The 11975-nt window shown below is 36.7% G+C and overlaps 1 protein-coding gene across 2 annotated transcripts; it reads right to left on the reverse strand.

Annotated features, from left to right (window-relative positions):
- Window positions 1-435: 435 nt before the first annotated feature.
- On the reverse strand, window positions 436-10978 carry brd8a (bromodomain containing 8a). Of its 2 annotated transcripts, XR_008149239.1 has the most exons (21): window positions 10835-10978; window positions 10299-10392; window positions 9541-9610; window positions 9123-9172; window positions 8924-9046; window positions 8765-8845; window positions 7933-7997; window positions 7617-7741; window positions 7338-7529; window positions 6269-6362; window positions 6025-6159; window positions 5713-5852; window positions 4371-4782; window positions 3590-3633; window positions 3204-3466; window positions 2187-2279; window positions 2017-2085; window positions 1616-1898; window positions 1402-1446; window positions 758-1024; window positions 436-536 (listed from the first exon to the last, which is right to left on the reverse strand). XR_008149239.1 is itself a non-coding variant. In XM_052537488.1 (20 exons), exons 1-20 carry the CDS (start codon window positions 10974-10976, stop codon window positions 965-967), a joined length of 2580 nt encoding a protein of 859 aa, XP_052393448.1. In that variant the 5' UTR covers window positions 10977-10978; the 3' UTR covers window positions 436-964. The 2 variants fall into 2 exon arrangements, 1 of the variants encoding a protein (XP_052393448.1); XM_052537488.1 differs by having other exon boundaries at window positions 436-1024.
- Window positions 10979-11975: the final 997 nt, after the last annotated feature.

An 11975-nucleotide genomic window follows, 5' to 3' on the forward strand; every position in this document is an offset into this window, starting at 1 on the left:
AGGTGATCATATCAGAATCTTGGTTTATAGTTAAGGTCAATGGTGACCAAAGGTTTTCAATAAATAATGAAATTGTTTGTTTCTTGATTCGTTTTAATCAATGTGTCTCAGGCTCAGCCCAATCTTCTGGTCAATTAGAGCTCAATCAGATTCCTTCAATCATATCATCTTCTTAAATCCAGTCCTTTCCGTACAATCGACTACAAGCTCGCATTCTTCCCATCTTTCTCCATCCAGTTAACAACCAATGGTTTGAGCCAAGTTCCTGCCCTACATTTAGTTTTCATTACTGATCATCAGTTTTACTCCGATGTGTCACAATCTTGAAGAAAAGATCTGTCAATACAGCTATTGTGTTCTCATTTCACCGTTCCTCACATCAGTCTACCTTAAGGCTTCAGAATCCTTTGAATATAGCACACAAGTCATGTGATCTCTTTTTATGATGCTTTTTTTAATTGATTTTTTTCTTTTCTTTTTTGTTGCTTGAAAGTCCTTGGTCCTCATCTGTTACATGTGTGAACATTATTTAAAATCTAAGTAAAAAACGAAAAAAAAAAAGTAATTTAGTCTGGAACAGCACAAGAATACAGAATTATGGCAGGGAGTGAAAACAGGATAAAATGTCAGTAACCTTGTTCTTACATAGGAAGGCATTTTAATTTAAACTTTTTGTCCTTTCGATCGGTCATTCACCAATACCTATAAAGGCACTATTTGTACACAAAACAAATCTTTAGTACTACACAACACTCACCTCACAAAATTACATACACAGAGACATATATGCACAGGTTTTCAGACAGTCCCATCGTTGTCCAATCCTAAACACCACGCTCCAGTGAAACCCTCATGAACTCTGCTGTTTAAGTGTGTTAGCGATATAGTTCAGACAGACTTTCCTACGCTGTCTTCATCACTCAGTCACTTATTATGGTTTCAGAGGAATCCACCCACTGGCAGCTCATTTCTTCATCTTCAGGTCTGCTTCAATAGCACAGCGTCGCCCTCTGGTACCCCCGTCCTGCAGGAAGAGAATGAGTCAAAGTCACTTAGAAGCAAGTCACTTTTTTTCCCCTCTTATTTTTTACAGCAGCTTTTCCAGATCACTTTTAAATATGCGTTAAACGGAACATAAAATCTGACAATTGGTATATACAATGGTATATAAAAAAATTGCCAGTAGGTTCCAATAAACATAAATGCTCTAACTTCACCCCAAAATGAAAATTCGTCTTCAGTTCAAAGAATGTTGATAACCAAAGAATTGCTGGTAGCCATTGACTTTCGTAGTATTTTTTAATGGCTTAATGACTGCCAGCGACTGTTAGTTATCAACATTCTTCAAAATATCTGTAAAAACAGATGATAAGGGGTAAGAGAAACAGACAGTATACTTACAAAGAGAGAGAGAAGGAATGCAGGAGAGGCCATAGGAACACAGTCCTGTGAGAAGACAAAAGGTCGAATACACACTCAAATGCAAAAGCAGTTTAAAGGAGGATGTTGCATTGAAGAAGACAAGAACAGAAAGATCTGAATATTATAATATTAGTTATCGAGAATATTCTGATGTGCAAAAGTGTCAAATGCTATGGCATATAAAGCATCCCACCTTGTCACTGGGGTCCTGTTTGCGGTTGGTGTCTCTCCCACGCAGGCTCTTGGCACTGATGCCCGATTCCGAGGTCTGCATGATCAACTGTGTGGCCAGAAACTGCTGGATCTGCTCCAACACGTCCCTCTGCATCTCCACGGCCATGTGGAACACATCATGGTCCGAGCTGTTGTACATCACTGCATTCTGGAACATCAGCATGATGTCGCGCTGGAACTCAGCTGTGGTCCGGATCAGCCCGTTCTCAATGTTCTTCTTGATGGTGGACAGATCCATTGGCCTAAAGGCCCAAAAGGGTCACAAAGACTTTGTAATTACTTTTTTATCGCAAATCATCAAGGACAATTGGATTCCTCATTGCTAACCCTTTGAATTTGCCTTCAACAATTCGCTCTCACCTGTGAACAATACTGTGGTAACCCGGGGCGATGTCATCCGTCACCGGTTGCAGAAAGACATTTGCATACCTGTTTAAAATGACCACTCAGTTTAATCATTCTGGCTGCGCAGAACCGAGGCTTTCAGATAAAAGGGGGCGGGGTTTGGAATGAGTAATGAAGACTCTCACCTGTGATTGGCTGCTGCTCGCCACACCAACATAATGGCTTTCTTCCAGATCTTCTGAGCCTGAATTGCTTCTTGATCTTCACTGCAGATAGAGCTGAGGAGGATAAGAGTTGACATCATTATGAAATAATAATAGCATGTTGCATAATTGCACATTAGAGTCTGTTTACACCAAGTCCGATGTGACTAAATGACACCAAAAAAGTATTAAAGGAATAGTTCACTCACGCATGAAAATTTTACTCTCCCTCAGGCCATCCAAGATTTAGATGAATTTGTTTCTTCAACTGAACAGATTTGGAGAAATTTAGCATCTTGTTCATTAACGGATGCTCTGCAGTGAATGGGTGCCGTCAACATGAGAGTCCAAACAGCTGATAAAAAAACATCACAATAATCCACTAGTAATCCACACGAATCTAGTCCATTAGTGGGAAAAAAGGCTGCATGTTTGTAATAAACAAATCAATTATTAAGCATTTTAAACCTGAAATTGTGTCATGTCCATAATATTGCTTTCTCCGGTGAAAAGTCGGATTTGGGAGAGAAATATGCACAGATCAAGCACCATTTATATGAGAAAATAGTTATGGACTCATATTTTGGCCAAAAGCAATGGTTTAACATAAAAATACATTGATGGATCAGTTTCTTACTAACATGCAGCTTCTCGCTTAACAATATGTTAATTGATGGACTGGAATCGTATGGATAACTTGACAATTATTGCAATGTTTTTTTCAGCCAGCTGGACGCTCATTATGACGGCACCCATTCACTGCAGAGGATCCCATTTGTGAGCAAGTAATGGAATGCTGAATTTAGCCAATTCTGTTCCAGTGATGAAACAAACTCGTCAACATGTTGGATGGCCTGAGAGTAGATTTGAAGCAGATTTTCATCTTGGGTGAACTATTCCTTTAAAAAAAAAAATTTAAGTATAATCATAATCACCACAACTATTTAAAATCAGACTAAGTGTGAACGTTCCTTAATTATGTGTAGTTTTGCCACATACAACTGTGAGGAGGCAGGGCTGCTGGGAATGGAGTCTGCAGTTGTGTGGAGCTGTACAGAAGAGGATGCCGTGTGCATGCTGTATCCGTCCTCGCTCTCGCTGGCCGGAGGATCCAACTCGGTTTCCCCCTCAGGCTCTGAGAGATATACTCCGTCTCCATCCTCTTCTCCCCCACATTCCTCCACTCCATCCCCTTCTAATCCAGCTTTCATCTCTGACACACTGCCCTCCTCCGCATCACTCACGGCCTCCTCTTTCACTTCCTGTTAACGAGGAGTGTAAAAGAAATACTAAAGAGGGCAGAGTTAATGGTTTCCGGGCCTATATGTACTCGTGGGTGGTACATTATGTGTTAGCGTATGCACACAGTCACAGCATCACCACACCTTTGAGTGCTGTTTTATCACAGGGTCATCTTCTGACCGTGTATCTGGAAGAGAACGGAACATTTAATGATTTGAATGTAAACATCCTGTCATTATCCAACAAAATGTTTTAAATACACATTTAAGGTATACATATATTTTCCTTTCACAAGTATTATGATTTATATCTTATAAATATGATTTTGGGGAGGTCACACCACTTGCTATTTTACAAACTAAACTATCATTGTCTTGTCTTAAAACTTACTGATAATTTCCCGTTTTATGTTTTATCTTGAACATTTTAACAAAACTATTTCCCCCCTAAGAAATGCTAATAAAGAACTATGCCAAACTAAGGTTTTCTTTTTAAGAATTTCATTTGTTTTCTTGTTTGTTTTTTATTTGGACAGTAAATATCTTTGACTTTATTCCCATAAATAGAAATTAAAAGTGTATTGAAGTATGGGGTAAGTTGGCGTAAGTTTTTTTAAACAGTATTTGTGTATTGTGAAATATTATTAAAATTCAAAATAAATGTTTTCTATTTCAATATTTTTTTAAATGTAAATGCTGCTTCATGTTTTTGAGGGAACTGTGATTTTTTTTGTGGATTTTTGGATGAATAATACGTTTTTAAAATATATATTTAGACTAGAAATCTACATCCCTTAATAAAAAATTTAATTGAAAACAAAATATACTCATCCTACATTTGGAACAGTAGTGTACAATGTCCACTTTCACCACATTCAAACCATTTAACTAATTTGCCCTGGTGTAAAAGCAAAATGTGGAGTACCTGATTGAGACCGTGTCCATTCATCAGCCTCACTTTTGATCACAGTATGCAGTGATTCTGGCCGGCCATCCTGGGCCTCGTCAGTGTGCTCTTGTCTGAGGGCATCTGGGTCTGAATGGGCTCCTGCTGTTGGAGTGGGGTCTTGAGGAACAGAGGGGACAGTGGTGGAGGGTGTCGTGTACTCCTGTGCACAGCCACTGCTGGAGCCACACATGTCAAGACCCTCTCGCTTCCCCTCTAACAGATGCAGAGAATGTGGGTCTAAGTCCTCTGAAGTGCTGGAGGGCTCGGGGCCAATGGGCCTGAAGGGGTCGGGCTCCCAGGTACCTGACAGGTTGTGACCCGTGTCCTCACACAGAGACAGAGCGGCTTCCACCGCTGCAGCATCCAGCGCCTCCGCATTCTCATCACCCTTTGTCAACACAAAAATGTTTTTTTTTTTTTTTTTTGCTGGAACATCAGACAGATGGAAAGATTTGAGTGGTAATGTTTTAATGGATAATCGTGTTTTTCTGTAATATCAACTAGTTTGATCCGCTTTGATATTTTATTTATAGATTTCTGCTCCGTTTACTGTTTTATTTGTATTCAAATGACAGATATTGTACCTCAACGAAAAAAATCCTAAGTAGAAAACTGATTTTGTCTTACAAATCTTTTTTTTTTTTTTTTTTTTTTCAAATCCATGTTTTCAAACTTGGAAATCCTACATATTTAAAAATCATTTGTTTCATTATTATCTATCCATAATGTTGTTCTTGAAAGCCTAGCTCATCCTAACTACTGAGGTACTATTGTGCACCATTTCTATTTCCTTTTCTTTAAAATAAAAATCCTAATTTCTTATACATAAGTACTATAATATAACTATAAATATTATCATAAACTTTTTTATTCAGTAATTTTTTTAACTTCTTATATTCAGCAAGGATGCATTACATTAAAAATTGACAGTAAAGACATTGTTAAAAAATATTTCTTTCACTCAATATTGTTGTTTTGAACTTTCTAATCATCAAAGAATCCTGCATTGTTAATAATAAGCAATGTTTCTTGAGCACAAAATCAGCATATTAGAACAATTCCCAATGGATCATGGACTGAAGTAATGCGTGAAGAAAATTCAGCTTTACCATCACAGGAATAAATAAAAATTTAGAAAATATATCACAAAATAAAACATTACTTATTTTATAACTTATTTGCTGTATTTTTACCAAATAACATGAAATATTAAATATTGTATATTAAAAATATGACATTGGCACACAAAAATATTAAAGTGGACATCAAGAATGTAATATAATAATAATAAAAAGATGAAATGTGATGTCTGATTTACCTTCTCTTCAATAATGGCTATGATGTCCCCGACTGTCTCTAAGTCCAGCTCCTCTGCCATATAGGACACAGTCACCAGGTCCTCTTCCCCTAAAACTGCCTCCTTATTATCCACTGAAGCCATGGGGGCTCCGTCACCTCCTGTTTAAAGTATTCGACACATATCAAACCCACTTCAGACGTTTAGACAAACATTTCTCTTCCAACAAACCAAACAAACAAGAGACAGTTGAGCAAGGGTACAAAATAGTTAACACATCAGCTATGATCTAAAGATGGGAGAAGGATAAGACATTGTGTACAGTCTAGAGACCTGTGCCGAGCGTGACAGCGGGGTCCACTGCAGAGGTGGCAGCGCTGAGGGCGGAGTCTGCAGTGGCCAATGAGCTCAGCTGAGAGGGAAATTGGGCGCGGCCAGCCTCCAGCAGACGAGACAGTGTGGGAGCACCTGAGACACATGCGGCACACACACACACACACGTGGTGCACAGAGAGAGCAGGCTAGGAGTTAAGCTGGAAGAGATACCCATATCATGAGTGTGTGAGTGAATTCATACCTGTCGCTGCCTGAGAGGCAGGGAGCGAAGAAGTCATCATCTGATTATCATGACTTCCTGTAAGTTGACTCGACGGAGATTCTCCCTCAACTGCCTGCAATAAGGATTTTCTTTAGATTGCTTTACATTTTGACTAGATTTGACAAAAAATCTGAACAATAACAAAGAATCCAACAGTCATAAACAGGCATGATACAAGAAAATTCTAGTGACAAGAAATTTGTGTGTCCACACTGAAGACAAAACTACTCAGGGTTTCCAGTCATTGTGGAAACTAACTTTCCGTCACACGCTTGAGGTATTCAGCCAATCACAATGCACTGGATAGCTGACCAATCAGAGCACACCTCACTTTTCAGAACGATGAGTTTTGTAAAAATCGATGCGTTTCAGAAAGGCAGGGCATAGAGGAGAAACAATAATGTGTAGTATTTGGAAAATATGTGTTTTTTAACCCTTAAAGCTGCAGTAGGTAATCTTTGTAAAAATATATTTTTTACATATTTGTTAAACCTGTCATTATGTCCTGACAGTAGAATATGAGACACATAATCTGTGAAAAAATCAAGCTCCTATTGCCATTTGCAGAAGTACATCGCTCCCGTTAAGAAACAACCAATCAGAGCTGCGGTCCGTAACTTTGTTTGTGTTCAAAATGTAGAAAAATGTATATAATAAGCGAGTACACCATGAATCCATTTTCCAAACCGTGTTTTTAGCTTGTCTTGAATCACTAGGGTGCACCTATAATAAGTGTTTATATTCGGACTATTTTAGATTGCTTCGGGGGTACCGCGGCGGAGTAACCCAGTACCTTTGTGATTCTTCATAGACATAAACAGAGAGAAGTAGTTCCGGCTTCGATGTTCTTCCGCAAGATGAAAGCAGTTCTGTTTATTAACCGCTAGAGCGTCAAAAGTTACCTACCGTAGCTTTAAACCGTATAAACACATCGAATTACTCAAAACACAAAACAATGTTCTTTTTAGCAACATCATATGACCCCTTTAAAAATTATCCAAAATATATTTTACAGTTTTTTTAAAGACAAAATGTGATGAATTCTGACCAGTCTGGGGCTGGTGGGCAGAAGACTGCCTTTCTTCAGCAGTTCTGACAGGAGAGGAGAGGGAGGCGGCGTGATCTTCTGACCCAAAAGCTTCTTCTGCGTTGATTCATCTAGCAGTGACCCCAAACTCGCCTCTACCACTCCAGGGCCTGGCAGCTCCGTCAGGGGCACAAACACTGTTGATCCTGCCCCCTGCACCGGGAAGGGATGATTGTTAAAATAAATGACAAATTCAAATTGAAGAATTAAAATCTAAAAATTCAAAACAAAGAAACACACCGTTGTGCTAGGATCTTCAGATGGGTCTCCAGTAGGAAAGTCCAGGCTCGGAGAGCAGGCCCCAGTGGGGGAGCGCACTGTCACACTGGCCACACGTTTAGGAGTGTTCTTCACTGCCTGCCTGGCTGATAAAAAAAAGATCAACAGCTCTTACTATTAAGCATTTATGATTAACTGGAACTACATTTATGAATAGCATTTTTCCTCATATAGAATCTCAGATAAATGCTTAAATATGCATTCATCATCATCTCTTTAAGACAATGTGACCAAACCAATCAATGCTAATGACACTTTGTGGGCTTTCTTTACATACCCTGGTACGCTGCATCTGTGGCCTTTCTTTTCACTTCAGCTTCCTCCTCCTCTTGTTTTCTGCTCCTAATGGACATACAGAATTGAAATCATTAAACTGACAAACATACACTTGCAATCTTAAACGGATAGTTCATCAAAATGAACATTCTGTGATTATTTACTTCTTCTTTTTGTTGCATTGTTGCATACTCTTAACTAAAACAATTAAAAATCGATAACTGAAATGAAGCTGAAATAAAATCATATAGATAAATATTAGATGAAAAACTGAAAAACCTAAAAAAAAATTTTTTAATAAAGGCATTTAAGTTACTTATACTAAAACAATTAAGCTAATTAAAATTTAAAGAGGCACTTAACAATCTTATTAAAACTAAAAGTAAAATGAAAACTTAAAATATACAAATAAAAACTCAAAATATTAATAAATAATACAATAGTATATAAATATATGACCATGTGCTATATTGATATGATTTGCATAGGATAGCTTTATGTGTGGAACATAATGAAAGTCACTATGAATTGATGTGAATAAAAAAAATATATATATATTTTATTTATAAAAATATTATTTATATATATATATATATTACTTTATTTAGTTAATTTATTTTAGTAAAAAAAATTTTTTTATATATATATTTTTTTTTTTTACTAAAATTAATTAACTAAATAAAATATAATATAAAATAAAAAAATAAAATAGCATAGAAATAATAAATCATATAAATGACCATTTGGGGTGAAACTATTCCTTAAAATGTGGTATATTTACAGATAAAACTGCCTGAGTTGGCGATGGATAAACCTGGTAGAGTGATTCTTACCGTACAATTTCCTCCCATAGCTCCTCAAGTTTAAAGTCCAGATGTCCGGCCTGGATGAGCTCAGTTTCTCTCTTCAGTTTCCTAAAGGGACACAGGAACAGAGTTAAAGTCAGCAGAAGGCAGCTGTTGGTCCATGTAAAGCATGTGAACATTTGGTACCTGTGCTTCTCTTGTGTGTCCTTGATCAGTCGCTTCAACTCCTCTATTCTCTCCGCTGTCAACCTACGAACAATGACGTCTTCCACCGTCTCAACCACCTCCCCCTTTTCACCTCGCTTTCTCCTGAAAACGTGCACCATTAAGTGCTGTCAGAAACGATGTGGATGTTGGAAGGCAAATGAACAGAAAGTGGACTCACTTTGGGGCCTCGGTTGTCTCCAGGAGCTCAGAGTATTGTGATGCACAATGCTGTGAAGAAAGAGAGAGTGTGTTAAAGTATATATCACATAATGTTTAATGAATTCATCCTTAAAGGGATAGTCCACCCAAAATTATAATGCAGAGCAATATTATGGATGGAGGACTTGTTTCTTGCAGGATTGATGTTTTTATCAACTGCTTGGACTCTCATTCTGACGGCACCCATTCACTGTAGAGGATCCGTTAGTGAGCAAATGATGTAATGCTACATTTTTCCAAATCTGTTCCAATGAAGAAACAAACTTATCTACATCTTGAAGGGCCTGAGAGTAAATTGTCAGCAAATGTAAAGTTTTGGTTGAATTATTCCTTAAAGTTTTCCATGTCATTAGATTTCTCTACTGCTCTCCTGATACCTTTTGAGAGAACCAGTCAGGAGGGCGTCCAGGTTCTGCAAACGGCTTAATGGCTCGGCTCACAGACACCCTGGAAAAACAACCATTTACAAAACACATGACTGTGATACCGCATGTTAAATTAGCCTGATTTGAGGAAAGCCAGATTTGCTTTACTGAAATTAAACCAGGGGTTCTCAATTAATGGAAATAAATAAGTTAAATTTACATATTTCTAGTTATGGTATATAAAAAATAAAAAAATAAAAAATGGTATCAGATGTGAATGAAAGTTTCTTGCTGGTGCTTATTTAAGGCACTTAATATTTAGGAATGTAAAAAAAAATTATGCAATTATTTATATTTATTAGGAAAATACCATATGAGCTCTTGTAAACCGAATATCTTTCATACTATAAATTACTTTGAATGATACATAAATGAAACATAATTATGCATACATTTGGAACAAAGCAAGCACTAAAATAAGCCAAAACAACTATAAATAAAGATATTTTTATACTAAATTTACATTTTTCTAGTTATGCCAAGCTCAAAAAAAAAAAAAAAAAAAAAAAAATGAAATAGTCGTGGGGCCTTCGAATACTGTTTGGGACAATTTTGGAGTCCAAAAGGTTGAGAACCACTAGATTAAAGCAGTGATACACATGTGAAAAAAAAAAAAATAAAAAAAAATAATAATATATATATATATATATATATATATATATATATATATATATATATATATATATATATATATATATTAAAACAATCACCAGTTTTGGTCTCCACTTTTCATGACAGACGAGGCGAGGCACAGCTTTTCCCTAACTGACCATGGCTCTGTGGGGCCCAACAGCAATTTATGTTCTGTCCAAAGAATAAAAAGACAGAATATAAAGCGAAGAAAGCATTTCACGTGTAAACAGCATTCACACACACACATCTGTGCTGCGCTGTGAGACGCATTATACAACAGTGGGTGGGCAGCTTGACATCTAATAATGATGCCGTTTTAGATGGTCGACACATCATCGGTATCTCACATTCCTCTAATAGATGGGGAATGTGATGTGCTCACGAAAGCTAGTAATAAATGTGTCATTTCTGTAAAGTGTCCAGTGATTTCGGCCAATGAGCGTCATAACTGTTATCATGACTTCTGCGTGTCGAATCCCGCAACATGCACGCGCACCGCTGAATCCATTATGCACGCGCTTGACATGCATCAATTACAATCTGCCCTCCGCACCATGCAGGACATACGCCGTACATGCATGTGTATGATGAAAATATAGAGAGCAATACTCACTTCCAACTCCGCTCGCCATTTTGTCATGACTGGACTGTTTTCTATTGCTCCTTTGACATGACAAGTGTCTGGCTATCAAATGTAAATGTGCATATCCGGTGTGAATTTTCCAACAATCATTTTTTACTCCAACGGTCTGCATAACGCCAGTGTGGTTAAGTCACAATTTCACAATTAAGTCATAATTTATATAAGTCTATAATTTTGACCAGCATTTTGCGCTGGCATGCACATTTATAAAGTACATTTACTTAAGAACTGTAATGTATACCAATGTAACTGAATGTCGTGCTGTTTCTAATATAATGCAAAATATAATAATAATAGTAATAGTAATAATAATAATTATTAGCATTGGTATGTTTTCTTCTGGTTTACTAAATTTGGTTGTGAACGAAAGTTTCTTTCTTATTTTAGTCCCATTTAATGCAATGTTTGAGAATATCCATTAGCCCTATTCATTATTACATGTTTTATACCATATACATAAAAACAACTAGACACTTTTCGAAACAAAATTTCTACATTTTATAAATGTAAATTAAAATAAATGTAAATGTTATAAATACATAAGCCAAAAAGTACTGAAGATCAGGATACTTTTATTTCATTATGATATGCCGAGGTATTATTATATGCTGTGAAGAGCGATTTTACCACAGTGAAGAAACGCACTCGTCAGCAACAAAAATATTAATAAGAAGACGTAATGAGCTGGTTCAGATGAGCATCACCTTCGAAAATCAAACGTTGTATTGTAGCTTTTATTTTGGCTGGCTGATCCTTACCGGAAGTGAAATGGATAAAATATATTTAATTCAGATACATTTATTCAGAACGAACTCTGTTGTTTTTGATTGCCAAATCATTCATTATAGGCTATTAACATATATCGGACAATGAGTTTGAATCCAGCTGAATGAAATGCGTCATGGAGTGTTTTTATTTTATTTTATTTTTTTTATGGTGTGTTGTGTGAGTGAATCAGGAGAGAGCAGCGAAAAACGCTTCATCTTTCTGAATATCAATGCTTTGGGTATGTTATGTTATTAGTGACTACAATAAAGATGAATATTCAGAACTGAATCAACCAGCTGAGATTAAATACTATACAAATAGACTTAATTTACAGCAAATGCAT

The sequence above is a fragment of the Carassius gibelio genome, chromosome A21 (assembly GCF_023724105.1).
Source record: "Carassius gibelio isolate Cgi1373 ecotype wild population from Czech Republic chromosome A21, carGib1.2-hapl.c, whole genome shotgun sequence".
Lineage (NCBI taxonomy): Eukaryota > Metazoa > Chordata > Actinopteri > Cypriniformes > Cyprinidae > Carassius > Carassius gibelio.